This window comes from Periplaneta americana, chromosome 16 (genome assembly GCF_040183065.1).
Source record: "Periplaneta americana isolate PAMFEO1 chromosome 16, P.americana_PAMFEO1_priV1, whole genome shotgun sequence".
NCBI lineage: Eukaryota > Metazoa > Arthropoda > Insecta > Blattodea > Blattidae > Periplaneta > Periplaneta americana.
This window is the reverse complement of record NC_091132.1, coordinates 182,377,938-182,399,202: the sequence shown is the minus strand read 5'-3', so window position 1 is coordinate 182,399,202 and position 21,265 is coordinate 182,377,938. Positions and strand designations below refer to the sequence as shown.

Below are 21,265 nucleotides of genomic sequence, written 5' to 3'. Positions count from 1 at the left end.
TAACGAAAGAATGCTTGTTTGTGGAAGAATGTGTTTGCTAATTCAAGTGTCCGACTACTGCTGCCATCTACCTGTTTATTTGAGGTTCCTCCTGAATCAGCGAGGAAGCGACGGAAAATGGAATCCCAGAAAATTGAAGTCAAGGAAGTATGTGACCGTGTAATTCAGGAAGCTACTCGCCATTTCCAGTCTTTAAGCTATCTAGACAGAGTAAGAAATGAAACTGTGTTGGAAAGAGTGGATGAAGAAAGAATGATGCTAAAACTGATCAGAAAGAGGAAACGAAATTGGCTGGGTCACTGGTTGAGAAGAAACTGCCTACTAAAGGATGCACTGGAAGGAATGGTGAACGAGAGAAGAGTTCGTGGCAGAAGAAGATAGCAGATGAAAGACGACATTAAGATATATGGATCATATGCAGATACAAAGAGAAAGGCAGAAAACAGGATACACTGGAGAATGCTGGGTTTGCATTGAAAGGCCTGCCCTTGGGCAGAACACTATGAATGAATAAGCTACCTAGACGCAACAAAATTGTTAAACAGCAAATTTTTTTGACAATATTTCGCATAATTTTCCTGAACGCGAACTTGAAGTTGCTGTCAACAGCTATACTGTACTGAACAAAAGAGTGTTAAAGACACAACTTGGAGTTCTGTACGGAAGTCCCGGCTTCCGAACATAGATGGAGCTGTTCAATTGCTACAATACATAGTTTCCAACAATGTACAGTATCCATTCTGTGTAGTAACGAAGTTGTTAAATATTTTGGTTACAACACCAATGACCACTGCTGAGCCAGAAAGATGTTTTTCTTGCTTGAAACGCATAAAAACGTTTTTAAGGAACTCTATGTCCCAGGATCGTCTCACTGCTCTTCCAATACTGTCAACAGAAAAGAGTGATGTCCAAGATGGAGGGGTTTAACACAGGGTAATTGACAAGTTCTGCAGCAGGAAGGCAGGAAGGAACGTCGTATGGACTTCATATTTGTCAATAGGCGAGTCTCAAATTAAGATAAATGCATATAAGTGTATACAGTAGGCATATATATATATATATATATATAATTTTGTTTAATGGCTGCTCCCTCTCTTTATCTCTTAAATTATAGCACACTCATTATTTTGGCCATCAGCAACTACTGGGAGTATATGGTGCATGGTTTCCCTATGTATTTGGACTCTTATTCCGGGGGGGGGGGGGTATTCAATTATTGCAGTTTAAAGATTTTCATCTTTTTTTTTATTTTTCATATCATTACAATGCAGTTTGGAGATGTGAAGGTAAAAAAAATGTATTTTGCGGATACCCAAGTAAAAAAAAAAGATTGAATACCATTGCCACAGAATACCCTCTAGCAGCCGATAATCTACTCGCAGATGACGTACGAAAGGGAAATATTTTCACTTCAGAAATTCAGGACTCAACGTGTGAATAGTATCCAGAACTCATAGTCGACAATAAAAGAAGGAGTTAAGTCCCGAAAATATAGTCTTAGATCAGACATGGAACTCTATATCGGGCCGCACAGTGGTGTTCACTGCGGGCCACATCTTAGGTGTAGGCCTACGGGATGACTTTTTGTGTTTTTGAAAAAGGTTACGAGTCCCCGCAAAGTGTTCCTCTATTTCATTTAAGGTCCTCCCTTCTGTTTCTGGCAGAAAGAAATAGAACACGATTGTCCCTAAAAGACTGATTCCTCCATAAAACCAAAACGTCCCTGGTAGCGTCATACTATTCACCATGAGAAAAAATGTTTTATTTACTATAAAGCCTAAGATGTAACCTACCGATCCAGCAGTACCACTAGCAACACTTCTGATTTCTGAAGGAAATACTTCACCAATCAGTATCCATGGTAACAGACGGATACCAGTATGGGATATAAAAGCTGACACAATCAATAACGTCATTGGCACCCACGGCTGTGAGGATATCTTAAAATATGCATATGTAGCAACAGCAATGAAACACAGACAGTAGCCTGTAGTTGAGAAAAGGACTAGAGGTCGCTTACCCGTCCAGCGTACAAGGAACACACATACCAACGTGCCCGCCAACTCGACTAGCCCCAGGTACAGAGTTGCAAGATATTTATCGATTGGAGCACCCAGCTGGGCGAAGATGGTGACAGCGTATGTCTGTAAGGTTGTCATTCCTCCAAAGTGTCCAAAAAAGAAGCTACCTGATACGAGAAGAAAAGGCTTAATGAAGGTTTTCTTTGTGTAATTGCGCCACGAGGAGCATGGAGAACTTGATGCAGTAGAAGGACCTTTGCGCTTGTCAATTATGAGGGACACAGTCAGCTGTGACAATTCCTGTTGCACCTTGATAGGCTTCACCCAACCTCTCAGCCAGCAGAGCGACTTCTCAGCATCGGCCACTCTGCCTTGACCTGCCAAGAAAAAGTGTTCCTTTCAGTTTAACACTTGCAATAAATTATATTTAATTAATTAAATCAACAACCGAAAAATCAATTATATATTCACTTTCGGGAAAAATGAAATTAATACATACAAGAATAATAATTAATAATGCATAAAACTTACGATACTCAGAATTTCAGACCAAATTAAAGCGGTATCAAGGGATAGGGCAATCCAACATATTTTTGAGTATACGGATAATGATTGTGGTGGTGATGACATCAATGATAATGGAGAAGGAATAAACAACCCAGCTTTAACATTTAGAAGAAATGGATAATAGTGACACTGAAGACAAGATTATTCTGATTCCAGAGAACTAGAGAAAATGAGACATTATGAATATACTGTAGTTCGCCATTGTGGCTATGTGGATAGCGCACATCAACCCATCAGTCTGTGATTTGATTTCCGGCCTGGGAAATGGAAGAATTAAATCTTCCATTCGCTGGAGTCGGGGAAGCACGTTCGAGAAATTTTACAAGAAACCGGAATATTTCTTATCGGCTTTTTGTTCTTGCACCTTTCATAATCGTTTATTTTTTTACGCTTATGTAACAACACTTTATCAACTACAAAGCTATTTAACGTCGTTGAAATTGATCATAGCGAGATAAGGCCGAGGACTCTCCATGTGAATACCTGACATTTACCTTAGAGTTGCTACAGCGGCAGTGGTGGCATTACTTTTTTAAGTTCAATATGTACTATATAATACTATATTTAACACAGTTTTAACAGTTTGTGAAACACGTTTCTCGTCACTAAGAAGATGAAGAATGTGTGATTTTTTTTATGTTTAATTCCTATCACTTCACTCACGAATTAATTCACAAACCCAAACACTCGGCAACATATAACACAATTTTTTAAACTATCCGTTTTTTCTCAATGTTTTGTTGTCAGTAATTACATATAGGCCACATTTAAGTTATTTTTTAATTACTCTGTCTATTTTAAGTCTAAGTTGACTGGCTAAATGTGTAGAAACGGTTGTTTATCGGTTCAATCTGTCCTCGACCTACGTAAAAACAAATATTGAAACTCATGCATCGATTTATAAAATGTAGCTAGAATTTATAAATATATATATGCATACAACCACCAACTTTAGGATGTATCTTACAAGAAATAGATTACTTCTATGGTAATTTTCACAGTGTCGCAAACTGGTCTTGCACCTCTTTTACAAATGTTTCAGGATCAGTTGACCTTTCGTAAAAGTGCCGTCCCCACAGGAGTGAACGTTTGTGACGTCCTTCATTCTCATAAGGAAGGCAATAGGCAATAAATAGACAAACCATCGCACCCTGCCTAGTAAACCTAGGGCGGGTGCGGTTCGCATACCCAGTTCTCGTCTAAGAGACATACCTGCCTTCGAGCAGATCACCCGCTATCACCATGAATATACTATGAATGGATTGATATTAGGGTGTATCGAAAAAAAAAGTTTTTGAAAAATGAAGGTGGCTAGTGCGGAAAAGTTGCGACTTGTGACAAAAGAGCGTAGAAAAAAGAAAATAATACTTACTTACTGACTTACTTACTCACTCACTCACTCGCTCGCTCACTCGCTCACTCACTCACTCACTCACTCACTCACTCACTCACTCACTCACTCACTCACTTACTTACTTACTTACTGGCTTTTAAGGAACCCGGAGGTTCATTGCCGCCCTCACATAAGCCCGCCATTGATCCCTAGCCTGAGCAAGATTAATCCATTCTCTATCATCAATCCCACCTCCCTCAAATCTATTTTAATATTATCCTCCCATCTACGTCTCGGTCTCCCTAAAGGTATTTTTCCCTCCGGCCTCCCAACTGACACTCTATATGCATTTCTGGATCCGCTCATACGTGCTATATGCCCTGCCCATCTCAAACGTCTGGATTTAATGTTCCTAATTATGTCAGCTGAAGAATACATTGCGTGCAGTTCTGTGTTGTGTAACTTTCTCCAGTCTCCTGTAACTTCATCCCTCTTAGCCCCAAATATTTTCCTAAGCACCTTATTCTTAAACACCCTTAACCTATGTTCCTCTCAAAGTGAGAGTCCAAGTTTCACAACCATAAAGAACAACTGGTAATATAACTGTTTTATAAATTCTAACTTTCAGATTTTTTGACAGCAGACTGGATGATAAAAGCTTCTCAGCCGAATAATAACACGCATTTCCCATATTTATTCTGTGTTTAATTTCCTCCCGAGTATCATTTATATTTGTTACTGTTGCTCAAAGATATTTGAACATAATAATTCGACAATATCCTGTGTTTCCGCATCAGCTCTAAAGTTTAGCCAGCCTAATGCGCTATGTCTGTTTTCAATTTTTTTTTTCTTTTGTAGTGCAGCTTTTCTCCTATTTCTTTAAATTTACACTCAGAAATAACCTAGGGCTCATTACGAGAAGATGACTGTATTTCAAGCCCATCCCTCCTCCCACCTTTAGTAGTATACTCGGTGTCAAATGTTGACAGACTTCGTTCCGAAGCATGGCATTTCTCAGCTATGCACACTAAATTATGTGAAGGATTTATACGGCTCACATACAAGCGGAGAATCTTACAAGCAGCTGTAAACTATCGAGATTGAACAACTGGCCCTGGTTTCTTCCTTTCAAGCTCTATCGGACAGTGACCAGAATGAACGGCTTGGCAGATCCCCAGAAGATACTCCTGGTCAGTTTTGAGAATACTCTAACCATAACATATAGGATTGTCATTATATTCGTACCTAACGAGTGGAACGAACATAAATATGGGACAAAAGTGTCTCACTTTGCTCCCAGTCACGTGGTACGAACATTAATTTAGTACGAAAACTGTTTGTAACAAAACAATTCCTGGGACGTTAGTGACCTTGGATGAACCGCTCGGGACGAAAAGTCGTATTACGTTAAATGACAATGTTGTATGAGTTCTGAGAATACTCTAACCATAACATATAGGCTTGTCATTATATTCGTATCTAACGAATGGAACGAACATAAATATGGGACAAAAATGTCTCACTTTGGTCTCAGTCACGTGGTACGAACATTAATTTGGTACGAAAAATATTTGTAACAAAATAATTCCTGGGACGTTAGTGACCTAGGACGAACCGCTCGGGACGAAAAGTCATATTACGCATCTATAGTCCAACATTTGACGGCGTTCATGCCTTTACAGACAACCAATAGGGTACTGCTTCAATTAAAGTGCGGATACTCATTAAAACCCAATATTATTATATCTATGGAAAATTAATTTTTCTGTAAAATAGATAATTGTTAGATAAAGCACTACATAATCTGAAATCAATGTTGCTGATCAACGTCATATTTTTTTGTGATATTTGCGCTGGTTTATATTTTTGTGCAACTATAATAGACCTACTAGCATACTATTATATTTCAAATATTTCTTACCGACAAGCCAGTATGGACTTTCTGGCACGAAGCACAAAGACACAATTGCAACTATGGGGAATGTCAAGTTGACGGCTGCTATCGTTCTCCAAGATTTTATTATGGTGCCCATCAAAAACTGGATGAAGATTCCAAGAATTACACACATAGAAGTTGTGGAGGACAGCATACCCCGGAGATGAGGCTGAGTTATTTCGGCTATGTAAGTGAGAACCTGTAACAGAACAGAGAGATCAAATCATTTATTCTACATAGGTTGAATTGAGATGTATGAAAAAAGTTATTTTAATCGGTATGTTTTTAAACTGTCTATAGTATTCCTCTTCTCAGTCCTATCAACTCAATCGCTGTCGTCTTATACACAGTAGTTAGCAATTATTGTCTTAAAAAGCATAGACTATTCAGCATCGACGGATAATGAGATATGACAACGGGAAATACTATGAAATTACTGAACATCAAACCGAAACATCAAGAGGAAATAGTTTTGTCCAGAAACTTTCACTGAATCAGCAACATATTATTCACAGTCTAAATAGCCTTACAAAATCAACCGGGGATCGAACTCTCATTCCCCTCTGAAGATGGCGTTAATTCTTTAAATACGGTTGCTTTAAATTCCACCATTAAATGTAATAATTGACCTAACAGGTGTACGCCTGGAAACAGGTTTCGCTTAGTACAGCACATGCGTTATGTCCAGACACTTTCCCCACTCTTCCTACACAGCTGAGCACGAGATCGGATGAGTCTACTTACGAATTATAGGGGAATGGGTTACTCTTTGCCTTGAACTCGGTAGACACACGCCCGACCTTCCCTTCTACTTCTACGTCCTCAAAAAACGTTCCCGTACTACACATCGTGAGTGTTTTGACAAAATGCATGAGCTGTACTGTGCTGTTCGAAAAGTGTCATGGGCAAGTAGTGTGATTCAGCACATCAGTTTTCGCAATACAATCTCGCTACTTAAACATTGCATTACAGAGTAATTCGAGGACCAACTAATAAAATGTATTTAATATACTGTACATTTAATGTATATTGTCCATTGGACGAAAATAATTGAGTGTGATATCTCATAATATTTTTTTTTTTTACAGCTTCCATATCTTTCTGCATTCAAATTGTCTCAAAATGTATATTGTCCCATTGAGAGAGCATTCCAATAATCAAAAGTAGCTACAAATCGTATTTTATCCATCAAATTCCATTTTACATTTTCTGTGTCACAAATTTCTTTCAAGGAAAATCGTACAATTTGATCAGATGGTCATTTATTGGCTCAGGGGCGTATTTTGCGGACTACCGGGGCTACCGGCGGTAGCCCAAGGAAATTACAAAAGAAAAAGTTTATAATATAACAGAATGTAATAATTTTGTATTACCGTATTAGTTTTACCACAGTAATTACAATTAAAGTAATTGTTAGATTTATATGCGCTCTCTGCTCTCGAAAAGAAACAAGTTGTCAAGGCGGCATCACTGGAGAAACCGCTGCTGCGAAGGGTAGCCTGTGACCGTTCCGCTCACGTCGCACAACTGCCCGTCCCCCACTCCCTTCAGTTTCTATCGTACAGTGTAGGCGACTGAGTTGCCGCTCTCGTGATCGGTTTCTTGGAAGGCGCGAAGCAACAATAAGCTTAGTATGCTAGGTCATTAATGTGATTGTGTTCTTGCAGTGCAGTATTTTAAATTTGTGATTTGTTCGAGTGTCTAAGAGTTATATTAATTGTGAATTATTAAGTTTTTAATTTCCCAATTAAGTGATATTGTGAAAAATATGGCAGAACAAGTTTCTGGAGAGATTTGTGTTGAAAATGACTGTGTAATAGAAGGTTTATTAAAAGTGCCTTTTAACCGTCGTACATACAACGAGAAAGTTGAAATTGTGAAAATGGAAAGACCAACTCCTGAGTTAAATTTGTCCATGGACGTAAAAGAAAAACAGCGTGAGTACACACGCCATTTCACTTCAACATCATATGGTAAGTGGAATTGGTTGTATGGTAGTTCTAAACTGTCTAAACTATTTTGCTGGCCATGTTTGTTATTTAGCCGCGAAACTAATGTGTGGTCAAAAGAGGGGTTTTCTAATATGAACTCCCTTCGAACGGCAGTCCTAAAACACGACAAATCAAAAGCTCATATTTATAGTAGCATGAACTTTGCAAACTTTGGGAAGACAAGAATTGATTTACAGCTAGATAAACAAAAAGCTCTACACATCAACTAACACAATGCTCTTGTGAAAAAAATCGGGAGATTTTACTGCGTCTTATTAACGCAGTCTGCTTTCTAGGAAAACAAGAATTGGCTCTTCGGGGTCATAATGAGAGTGTGGAATCAGACAATAGAGGAAATTATATTGAATATTTAAGTTCCTTAAGTGAATTTGACCATTTACTGGCCAATCATCTTGAGAGTTCAACAGTATTCCGTGGCACTTCTCCCGCAATTCAGAATGACTTAATATTTGCTATAAGTGGGGTTATGATAAAGAACATAAAATCTGAAATAGAAGAAGCACCTTTTGTGGCCATTGTTGTTGATGAAACAAGTGACTGCTCTAATCAGAGTCAATTGTCCACTGTTTTAAGATACGTCGACAGTACTGCCAATGTTCAAGAACGGTTTATAGGATTCACAAATGTCAGTTCGGGCAAAACTGCTGCTGCCTTGTTTCAGCATGTGGAAGGTGTTATAGCAGAATACAATGTCGGCAGTAAGTTAATTGCACAGACATACGATGGTGCTTCAGTTATGGCGGGAAATATTAATGGCTTAAAAACAAAAGTTCAAGAAAAGTATCCTCAAGCACTATTTGTCCATTGTTACAGCCATGTTCTCAATTTAGTTTTGCAACAAACTACTTTATCCATTCCAGAATGCCGCATTTTTTTCAAAACACTGTCGGGTTTAGCTGCATTTTTCTCATCATCTCCTAAAAGATCAGAAAAACTCAAGGAATTTATGAAAAAGAAACTCCCAAAAGTAGCACCAACTAGATGGAATTTTACATCTCGGCTTGTAAATACAGTAAAGGAATACAGAGAACAACTGACTGCTTACTTTGAAAATATCATTTGTAATGACTCTGAAGAAAACTGGGATGATGATGTAATTGTGCAGGCTCAAGGATATTTGTATTTTTTCACACAGTTTCAGAATATATTTCTTCTTGAAGTCTATGCTAGAGTGTTCGCACATACAGATGTGCTCTACAATATTCTTCAGACAAAAAGTCTAGACATAGCATACTGCTTGCAAGAGGTATCAAAGTTAAAAAATATTATATCCGAGTTCAGACGTAGTGGGTTTCCGTCCATATGGAGTAATATGGAAAATGAAAATGCTTCAGACAATACAATGGAACCACCATTAAAGCGAAGAAAAAGAGATGATGAATTGAAATACAGGCAGCTGTACTACAGCATACTAGATCGTATGCACATGGAAATTACTGACAGATTTTCTGATTATGGAAAGCTTCAGTTCACACATCTTCTAGATTCTCAAAAATTTTCTGCTTATAGAGAAAACTTCCCGAATGAGGCACTAAACAAATTATTTCAGTCCTGTAACAGTCACTTTGATCAAATATGTTTGAAAAATGAATTAAGTGTAATATATTCAGCAGAAATCTTTGATTTTTCGAACAAACCTATCCATGAAATATTATCTGCCATATATGAAAACCAGCTGAACCAAGTTATTCCTGAAGTCCTTAAATTGGCAACATTAATTGTGACAATACCAGCTACGTCAGCATCGGTAGAAAGAACATTTTCTGCGTTGAAGAGAATAAAATCCTACTGTAGATCAACTCATACACAAGAACGTTTATCCGGTTTGGCACTGATGTCCATTGAAAAGTCATTTCTACAGAAACTTCGCAAGTGGCCCAACTGTAATTTCGATGACGAAGTCATAAAAGTATTTTCGTCCCAATCAAGACGTCTGGAATTCACATATAAATAGGTAAGGAATTTTATTATAGGGTTTTTAAAATATATTTTGTGTAATAATAGGGTCAGTGGTAGCCCAGACCCTTAAACCAGTATACGCCACTGTATTGGCTTACCTTAAGCCTCATAATAAATGCTGGAACTGTCGATCATCCTGTCTAATGTACAGTTCCCCAAAAAAGGAATGAGACGATGGAATATTCTTAAGTCCCAGATACAAGACACTGCGCATGATCGGAAGCTCGGAGTCCAGATACACAAGATGACGCATAAATCAGTTATTTAAATTTATTTGGTTTGCTGTTGGTACTAGTTCCGAAACTCACTTGAAAACTGCAAAAAATGTAAATGTGTTGTAAAAATAGATGAATATATAGCCTTACTTACTTACTGGCTTTTAAGGAACCCGGAGGTTCATTGCCGCCCTCAAATAAGCCCGCCATTGGTCCCTATCCTAAACAAGATTAATCCAGTCTCTATCATCATATCCCACCTCCCTCAAATCCATTTTAATATTATCCTCCCATCTACGTCTCGACCTCCCCAAGATCTTTTTTTCCCTCCGGCCTCCCAACTAACACTCTATATGCATTTCTGGATTCGCCCATACGTGCTACATGTCCTGCCCATCTCAAACGTCTGGATTTAATGTTCCTAATTATGTCAGGTGAAGAATACAATGCGTGCAGTTCTGTGTTGTGTAACTTTCTCCATTCTCCTGCAACTTCGTCCCTCTTAGCCCCAAATATTTTCCTAAGCACCTTATACATAGCCTACTATATAAAAATCGTGCAGTAACATCGAAATTTGGGCCTTCATGGCGAGATCGACATGGCCCGCCGAAGAGAGATCTTCCCGTCTCGTCCCTAAAGCTCAGTAGGCTAACGCTTCTTCGTGACGTATGCAAGGGAGCAGGTTCGAGCCCTATGCCTGCGTGTTTTGTTTTTCCTTAACAACGTTAAAACTTGAGTTTTCCCGAGTCCTGGGATTAAGTGATCGATCGCGAGAACAATGAGACTTGTTTTCGATAAGTGTTAATAGTCACAAACAATACAAAATTAAAAATTATGTTATAAAAAATTAATGAATGCATTAATTAATATTGATATAGGTGTACCGCAAGGAACAATTTTGGGACCTATTTTATTTCTAATATATGTTAATGATCTGCTAAATATAAATATAGAAAAATTTAATGGATCTATATATTCATATGCGGATGATACAGTAGTTATTTTCAGTGGTCTTTCTTGGCAAGAAGCATATAGAAATGCTAATATAGGTGCTAATATTGTTAAAAAATGGCTTAATTCCAACTTCCTTGCTTTAAATATATCTAAATCAACTTTAGTACCTTTTTCTTTAACAGCCGCCAGTGTTCAAAATTTAAAATTTAGACTAATAATACACAGTGAAAACTGTTTAGATCCCAAAAGTTGTAAATGTCCACCATTGAAAGAAGCCACGTATGTCAAATATCTGGGTATCATTATTGAACAGAATTTAAAATGGCCTCATCACATTACTTATCTTTGTAAGAGGCTTCGTAAAACAATTTATAAATTCGTTAATCTTCAATTATACTTACCCATTAGAGTTCTACGAAATGTTTATTTGGCCATTATTCAGTCTATCATTCAATATGGTATAATTGTTTGGGGTGCAAGTACAAAAATTAATCTTAGTTCGTTAAATTTACTATAAAAACGAATAATTAAAATTTGTTTGAAGAAACGTTTCGATTATCCAACTAAATTAATTTATTCTGAATTTAATGTATTTAATATTGAACAAATTTATAAGTATACGCTGTTAAAATTTTATCATAAAAAATCGTAATAAGTTTGTATTACAGACACACAATTATGACACAAGACGAAATATTAATTTAACATTAGTAGAACCTAAATGTCTCACATCTGCTGGTCTAAAGCATAGCATTAATTTTGGCCCTCGGTTGTACAATGCTTTAACTAAATTACACCCAGAACTTCTAACATGTAACCCACTAACATATAATAAGAAAATTATAAACGTGTTAATATCTTCAATTTGATTAAATAAATTTATAGCCTATGTGTATGAATTAATCAACCTATATTATATTTGTATTCTATAATTTTGAAATATATAGTCCTACTTTTCATGTGCGATATTATTCTTCTCTAGTGTTAATATTATATTATATAATTCCATTGCCGCTATAATTTAAATTTTATTTCCTATTTTATTTTACTTATTTATTTTTATTATTATTATTATTATTATATATTTCTCTTATATTAATATTGTATTATATAATTTTTGTACTGTTAATTTTAATTATATTTCCTATTTTATTTTATTTTATATTCTCTTATAGGCTTATTAATATTATATCTGAACTGCGACCGAACACGAGCGCTGCTCATTCGGTCTCATATTTTGTTAATACTACTGTATCTCCTGTTTCATATTGTTTGTATTATTTTATTTCTATTTCTCTTGTTTGTTTGTAATTATATTCTTTATTCTGTATATATTTAAATTTAAATTAATTAATTAATTAATTAAAAATTATGAAAAATATATATTTAAAAATGATGTGACTGCGACATATTTTAAGAAATAATTATTAAAATTTAGGACTTAAGATGTGATTGTAAATGGAGTGTTTTTTTAATAATAACAATAAAATTTTGAATGTTTTAACAAACATTAAGAAAGAGATATTAAATATCAATAATAACTACATACTATTGTAGATCAAATATAGACGCTTCACGTCAAAACGCAATTTTAAATACTCAAGTTTGTAAAGGCGGCGACAGCATACTTCACGCTGAACATTGTATCACACTGGCCAACTTACCGGCGCCTCCAGAAGCCCTCCCCCTGTCCCCGCGAGCACGAGACTGGCGTACAACATGCCCACGTTGCTGGCGTAGTGGAAAATGATCCAGGCCACGATGAACGGGATGTTCACCAGCATCATGGCCTTCTTGCGCCCCAGAGACTGTGTGATGGATCCGGACACCAGACCGCCCACCGGTACACAGATCAGGTTGATACTGCCTGCACGCGCAACAGATACAATAAAATTATATTTCAACAACATGTATTTCATTAATGTGATTTAATTTCTTATTTAGCAATGGATTTTATTCTGCGTCTAATTCTATAGATGGATGGATGGATGGATGGATGGATGGATGGATGGATGGATGGATGGATGGATGGATGGATGAATGGGTGGATGGATGGATGGATGGATGGATGGATGGATGGATGGATGGATGGATGGATGGATGGATGGATGGATGGATGGATGGATGTATGTATGGATGGAATGATTACGACTGAGTTTTCATCCGGTGAGTACAGAAAAAATAACGATATATAAAGACAAGACATACTGACAGAAAAACTGAAGAGATACAGAGTAAGAATACAAACAAAACAAGTCAACGGCAGCATCCTCAGTACATTCTCTAATCATTGCACACATACAAGTCACTGCATTTACACTAGTCTCAGTAGCAATAAAACCAAGTCCCTTCAAATGAGAGTGGAGATTATAGGAGGGTTGTAAATTTTCAGGATTCCTTTCAAAATCGTGTTATTGTACAGGCTACCGGAACTCAGTTTCTTGAAAGACAAGCTCAGTGACGGAACTACACAGTACCCTAGATCATATATGTAACAGATATGTCGGGCTTATAGGCTTTGAGGTTAACAACTTTTGTCAGGTTTACTACGCTGCCATCTAGTTGTTACATAAGGAGTCACGTCATAATTTCCATTTGAATTGCATTAGCGACTGTGCTGCCATCTCGTGTTCGTTTACGGCGGACGGGTGGCGATCCTGGCGGTTGTTTTCTTCAAAGTGCTGCCGATTTTAACGTAGCGAGGAGTTATCTGTTACATATATGATCTAGGACAGTACGAAGAGAGATATTTTGTTATTTTATTTTGTGCTACAGAATGTATCAACTAGTCCCTTCCGCCACTGGATAGATGGACGGCACCGCTCCAACCCCCCATTGCCATAACAACACAGACGAAGTAAGACATATCTCCTTTCTCTCTCTTTTCACAGTGAGACAAGGTACATCACACAGCCGTAACTCACTCAGTTTCACTATATATCTCACAAACTACACTTATAATATTATACTACCGTCTATTGGTGAAATCCTTAACTCAATTTTAAAAGTATTTGTGGTTATGGATAAAGTCTTTAGTAAGTCTGCAGGCAGAGCATTCCAGTTCCTGATAGTACGGTTGAGAAAAGAAAACTTTTCAATATCCGTCCTATGTTTTCTTTGCCAGAGATGAATCAAGAATGCTATGAGCCCCCGGCGAAAGTAATAATTGTTACTCTTGAGTAAGAAGTATAAATTAATAATAATAATAATAATAATAATAATAATAATAATAATAATAATAATATTTACATATGGCTTTTAAGGAACCCGAAGGTTCACTGCCTCCCCCTCACATAAGCCCGCCATCGGTCCCTATCCTGTGCAAGATTAATCCAGTCTCTATCATCATATCCCACCTCCCTCAAATCCATTTTAATATTATCCTCCCATCTACGTCTTGGTCTCCCTAAAGGTCTTTTTCCCTCCGGCCTCCCAACTAACGCTCTATATGCATTTCTAGATTCGCCCATACGTGCTACATGTCCTGCCCATCTCAAACGTCTGGATTTCATGTTTCTAATTATGTCAGGTGAAGAGTCTAGTGTGCAGTTCTGCGTTAATAATAATAATAATAATAATAATAATAATAATAATAATAATAATAATAATAATAATAATAATAATAATAATGACATACTTTGTCTGCTACCCCTAGTGCTGGGCGAACATTCAGTATGGCAAACATTAATATATAATAAGGTTACAGTTAAGTTCTATCCATATTGGTCTTTTCTCAAAATGTTATTGAGGATTGTTTGAAAAGTAAGGTGTACCCTGTTGTCTTATGTCTTCTGTTCTAGTTTACTTTTTACAACCTACAAATAGAGTCAAAATGAAAGTATTAGTCATAAGCATCTCTAATTTAACTATTACTAGAAATACGTACTGAACCAGGATATCTGTTCTTCCGTAAGGCTGAAGGAGTTCATATCACGTGCGTCAGTTACATTGTCGTTGTGACGATGCAGAGAGGGAATTACGATCGTGGGGAATCCAATTGTCATCCCATACCCCAGGATCAAAAGATTCTTTGCAGACGTCGCCAGGAACTGAAAGCAAGATACGATATCTATTTCAATAAAACTTAGTATTTTGAGTATTTATATGTAACAGCCATTACAATATGTTCACTATTCAAAATCGATGTTAAAAGTACTGGTACAAAAGTAATCGTGGAATGAAAATGACATGGAAAGTCAAAGTATTCGGAGATGATCTGAAGATTAATACATAGAAATACATAGAGACAAATATATAATTAATATATACTCTGTTCTTACCTGTGCCAGTGTCGACCGATACCTCTCCTTGATATCCTGATGTTTTTCATCGCCATGCTGATCGCCATCTTGCTTTCCGTTCTGACTTCATGCAAAGATAAAGTAAATATTTAAAATTTCGTTATATCACCATTTTTTGCTTGAACTTTAAGTATAAATTACCTTGAGGTGAGTTTTATCGTAATTGTGACGATCAGGTCGATGAAGTTAGGTCAGGTTAAGTTAGTCATATTAAGGTGAATTTGGTCAGGTAGGTTAAGCTGACTCGAATTACAAGGGTCTGGATTGATATGAATTTCATTGGGTGATGCGACATGGGGTTAGTCTGGACTGAGCTAGGCTCAATAATATTGGGTGGGATGAAGTTAATTTCGGTTGCTGGTTCTATAGGGACAGAATTGATCTAATTAGGTAGAGTTGGTGGGTTTTCCCGGCATAAAAATCGTATCCTGGCTTACCTTAACTTACAGTAATCTCTCGAGGTGACAATCTTCTTCTTCGTAAGAATTTAAACGTGGAAATACAGAGGTAGTATCAGTCGTTTATTAATTATATGATTGTTGAATATCGTTCTAATCTTGTTTAATGATTAATTTGAAGCGAGCACAGTTGCGTTCTCCTGCATGTAAAAATCCCTAAGATTATTTTTCTTCTTCTGTCAATTCACTGAAGAAAAAGACAAGTTAACAACTCATCTTACAAAATTCAATAGATTGTAGTGAAACATCTACTCAATTTATTCCAAACGAAATCAAAGCACGTCGAACTTCAATGTTCATCTAATTTAAAGAATCCATAAACCACACTATTTATAAGACATAAATTTAGCTACACTATACAATTATTCGAAGATCTTCTAAGAAATTATTTTTTCGTCTTCTTCACGATAAAATATATATTGTTTAGCTTCCTACTAAGGCCGGCAGCATAATGAGTCGGACATTCTGTCTCGAACAGGACGGTTTTGTCACAGCTTCCTACTAAGGCCGGCAGCATACTGCGTCGGACATTCTGTCTCGAACAGGACGATTTTGTCACAGACCGTTCGATGTGACGGTGCTCATAAGCATTATTATGAGGCTGCAGCATGTAGCATCGGGTATTCGTCCTAGAAATGTCTGATGTAGTATGCTGCAGCCTCATAGCAATGCTTATAAGCACGTCACACCGAACGGTCTGTGACAAAACCGCTCTGTCCGAGACAGAATGTCCGATGCAGTAAGCTGCCGATCGAACAGTATGTTAGGCCTACAGGTTGTTCGTTAGGACTTCTGACTTTTAGTCGTGCAACGGCAAACAGAACATTGCAAAGGGAGGAGAGGAAATCCGTCAGTTGTGTCTCAGTAACGAACCAATTAAGATCAAACTGTATTCGCAATTTAAAAACATCGGTCAAATACAGTGTGATTAGTTGGGGACGCTCAGGTTTTGCAGGAACCGTTCTCTGATCACCGAGAATAGTGCGTCTGCATTCTCGGCGCGTGCACAGGCAATGACTGACACTGCAGTTTCGCTTTAGTTGTGTTGTGAGAAGTAAGTTGGCGGTAAAAGTTGTAATCTTAAAAGTTTAAATTAAGTTTAAAGTACTCCGTATAGGCTATTGTTGTAATGACTTATTCATTACGTGAACGTACTTATCTATGCAATACATACATACGGAAACGAAAATCTTGTACGGCGACAAGACGCAAATTTCGGGAGAAGTTTTCAGAGAGACCTGTTCCAGCTGCCAGTACAATAAGAAGACTTGATAAGAAGTTCATGCGGAAAGCTTCGGTAAACGATGAAAAACCGAAAAGAGGACGCCGTGTTCTGTCGGAAGAGAAATTAGACGAGATTGGTGAAAGATTGGGACACACCTCTCAAAAATCTTGCGAGAGTGACTGCAAATTTCATAAAAAGATATCAAATGTGTGCAGCAGTATAAAAATAAATTAAGAAGTAAAATCGCGCACTTTGTACTAGTAATATATATATATATAAATATATATATATATATTTTTTTTTTTTCAATCAACAAAATAATAAGTATGCTACAGGTCAAAAACACAAAGAGCGGCCGCCACCACTATCTTATCCTAACTTCCACTAGACAAAGGTTTTACTTTTAAATATTTCCCACAGTCACTTATTTTGTCATTAAGCGAAATGCAAATTAAGTCTTTTAATTCTGAAAAAATTGGTAGCCGAAATTTTGGAGGAAATACAAACTTCAGCATCTATGTCAGATAAAAGAGAAGCATACTAGACCAGGGCTATAGAAGGAAGGGCTGGCTCATAGCGAGTCGGAAAGTGATGCTGTCCTCCCAGCCGCTGTGACGTCATCACGGTACACAGCAAGTCCTTCGCTCACAAATACAACGTAAAACTCCGTTGCAATAAGTGCTGGAATTATCGACCAAATATAGGCCTAAAATCAACTGTGGATTGATATGACCATCGTGAACACCCCCCAATAACAAGTTATAAAGTTCAACCCTAGGCATATGGCCTGTTTCATTCAATATTTTATAAACGCTAGTTGTCTTTAAAGACTTCAGTTTTAACAATTTCGTTGCTTTTCTAACTGATGTGCCTACTGAGCTATAGCTTCTTTCTTAAATATTTTGTGGTAGACTTTTATTTCCTTTCACGTGTCACGTTTCCCTGCTGATTAAATTTTATATCCCAGGTCAAGGAGAGGCATTTATTCATACATGGACAAGGTTGCTATATAGTATGGGACATGTGGACTGAAGCTGCGCGCTAGAACACATCAATGACGATAATGATAATTAGACTATTATTATAATATTAGTATTGTTAAATATTATATTATATTATGTATTATAATTATATTATATTATAAATATACGTGACTGCTGGGTCTGCAGTGAAAGATCTGCCCTTGGGCAAAAAATCTATCAAGAACGAATATTATATTATATCTGGAATGGAGCGTATTAAATGGACAGACAAAATAAGAAATGAAGCTGTGCTAGAAAGAGTGGTTGAAGAAGAATAACGCTGAAACTAATCAGGAAGAGAAAACGAAATTGTCTGCGTCACTGGCTAAGAGAAACTGCTTACTGAAAGGAGTAAAGCTCAGGGCAGAAGACATCATATTATAACATTAAGATATAAGGAAGCGACTGAGAAGGCGGAAAATAGGGGAGATTGGATAATTTTGGGTTTGCAGTGAAAGATCTGCCCTGATACAGAAAACTCTGAATGACTGTATATTATTATTATTGTTATTATTATTATTATTATTATTATTATTATTATTATTATTATTATTATTATTATTATTATTTCGATAACCAATAATTTCACTCCTGGTGGAAGTTCATGAAATCAAATGGTTTTAAATAATCAGTTAACTACATTAGATGGAAATAATGGAACAAATGTTTACCTTTTGCTAAGTTAATAGTTACGGATGTATATTAGTGGCAGAGTAGTCAATTTTCATAAGACTGGTAAATTATCAAGTACATCAACGTTATCCTTACCTTCATTCTATAATGATTCAGCTTATTTTATTTTTTCACTCATCTAATGAAGTTGCTGTTTTCTAGACGACTTCATCCACTAGGCATTATTCTTAGCGCTGTTCCTCAGGAATTCTGCTCTCTGCCCCCGATTCAAGGACCTCAGTCTCACAAATGTTCTCACACGTGCATATAGTTTGATAGCCTCGGCAATGGAGTTCCCGTGCATAGTTTTAAATTCAACTTCAAACATTTGTATAAAATTAAAATTAATAACAAGATTAGTTTAACGACTAGGATAACAAATCAAGGCGTAAAACAAGGTTGTCCGCTGTCTCCTCGTTTATTTAATATATATATATATATATATATATATATATATATATATATATATTAATGCACTTATTAAGGACTTGCAAATTGATTTGGCCAAACATTTTATGATCGATAACAAACCCCTTAATACTCTGCTCTACGCATATGATTTAATTATATTAGCTAACACCGAAGACAACTTACAAATGGCAATTCATAGGCTATATCAAAAAGCAAAAGGGTACAATTTAGAAATTTCTATACATAAAACAAAAACCACGGCCTTTATTGGTAAAAATTCTATAAGAACTAAAATAGTTATCAATAACTTAGGAGTAAAGCAAGTAAATGCTTTTACTTATCTTGGCTGTAATCTCTCCTATATTCATTCTCCAGATATAGATAATAAATTAGCCAAATTTCAACAGCTGCTGAGAACAATTAGAAATACACTGTTTAAGAAGGTCCGGCAAGACAATTTTGAACTTCTACAAAACAATGGCTATTCCAACTTTGCTATATGGATCAGAAACTTGGACTCTAACAACTAGTCAACTGAAAAGAATAGAAGCAGCTGAGATGAGATTACTAAGACCGCTAGCAGGCTACACTCTCTATGACCACAAATATAATGAAGACATCCGACAAGAACTAAATATCGCAGCCATTACAGAGACAATCCACAAGTATCGGAGCAACTGGCATGAGCATGTTCTACGGATGCCAAATGATAGACTACCAGGAGATTATTAAATTACAGACCCCTTGGATACAGAGATCGTGGACGCCGGAAAAAGCGATGGAGAGACTAACTTTTCACCTGAGACGGAACAGACCAAATGGCCTAAACCCTGATAGCTACTGATGATGATGATGATGATGATGACATTTATATAGTTTTTTTCCACTCTTCGGAAGGTTCAGTTAATCCACCGTAAGACAAATCCCTACCCAAGTGTTTATAACAAAATAATTTTCTTGTATGTAAGAACCAAACCAGAACATTTATTACCAATAAGAAATCTGAGTGCAAGGAGTAAGCAGGAAATAATTTAAAAATATGCAGCTGAGAGAAGTAAGCTTCTTTTTCAGTATTTTATTGTTTGACTGCAAAGTTTTAACACTGTATTCTAAAATATTTACCTTTCTTTTCAGTAAATCAATTTGTTTTCCGCGTTCATCACACTTCAGACAATGTACTTCAGACACTACAGACGCTTCTTCAGATCCCTGTGTAATATTTATATATTCAGAGCTGCCAGTACTAGGTTCTAATCTTGGCTTCTTTGGACCCAATGTCTGAAGGTGATTAAGAGCAGCTTTTCGAATATTTCTCTTCTGATATCTATCTTCTCGGTTTGAGTCACTTGCAGCCTTGGAACTTGGAATATTTAGAAATGGGAGCACATTTTTCTTTAATATCTTCCTTTCTTTTAACCCCAAAAGCCTGTTCTTCATATCATCTTCACAATCGGTCACACTTTCGAAATGATCACTACAGATACGTGCACACTTAATATTCACTTGGTCCTGCCTATGACACTTGCTTTCCCACTCTTTAGCTAAAAGCACATCTTTCGGAAAACAGTGATAAATTACTTCGTGAGTGTGACGAGAGTCATTCGAACAGTTCGCTACAGCACAATTCACCATTTTTAAACTCAAAATACTATCATTAATAATGTAATACTGCACCTTTATAATTATTCTATACATAAAGAACTGTAATATACGCTAATTACACAACCAAATAGGCCTATATTACGAAAGGGTGCATGTGAACTTGAATTACATTTCTCAACACTCGTAACTCTGCAACACTCACCGAGACCAACTGTACCGCAGTGACGTCAGAAAGTGGTGGGGTGGCTAGAGGGAGAGACTCAAGGCGGCAAGCTGAACAACAAAGCATTGAGCCAGCCCTTCTTTCTATAGCCCTGATACTAGACCCCCAGGTTCAGTATACAGAGTGTCCCATAACCTTTGAGACACTCCCATAACTAGCATATTTAGTGTATCTAAAAATAGTTTTGTATTTACGTTATAGAGTTGACGAAAGCCTACCGTTGTGGGGTAGATGACAATTATACAATGTTACAGAAATTCGTACTAAGCCTAGTACTCAAGCATGTTTTTTTTTTTTTAATTCGAATTCTACTCTTCATTCTTTAAATTTCTTGCACTCTTCATCCTGATTAAA

At 36.7% G+C, this 21,265-nt stretch overlaps 1 protein-coding gene across 1 annotated transcript; it reads right to left on the bottom strand.

Annotated features, from left to right (window-relative positions):
* Positions 1-1,502: 1,502 nt before the first annotated feature.
* Positions 1,503-17,602, bottom strand: LOC138691454 (facilitated trehalose transporter Tret1-like). Its single transcript, XM_069813383.1, has 6 exons — positions 17,523-17,602; positions 15,278-15,362; positions 14,884-15,046; positions 12,662-12,864; positions 5,843-6,056; positions 1,503-2,398 (listed from the first exon to the last, which is right to left on the bottom strand). Exons 1-6 carry the CDS (start codon positions 17,600-17,602, stop codon positions 1,503-1,505), a joined length of 1,641 nt encoding a protein of 546 aa, XP_069669484.1.
* Between the last annotated feature and the right edge of the window lie 3,663 nt (positions 17,603-21,265).

Bases quoted from the DNA above. Each gene is read 5' to 3' on its own strand.
- LOC138691454 (XM_069813383.1), bottom strand. From the start codon at position 17,602: ATGACGTCACAGCGGCTGGGAGGACAGCATCACTTTCCGACTCGCTAT. The intron at 15,363-17,522 runs GTATGCTTCTCT...CTTTGCATGAAG, and splicing joins CCTTCTATAGCCCTGGTCTA to TCAGAACGGAAAGCAAGATG. The intron at 2,399-5,842 runs GTAAGAAATATT...TTTTCTTGGCAG, and splicing joins AAGTCCATACTGGCTTGTCG to GTCAAGGCAGAGTGGCCGAT.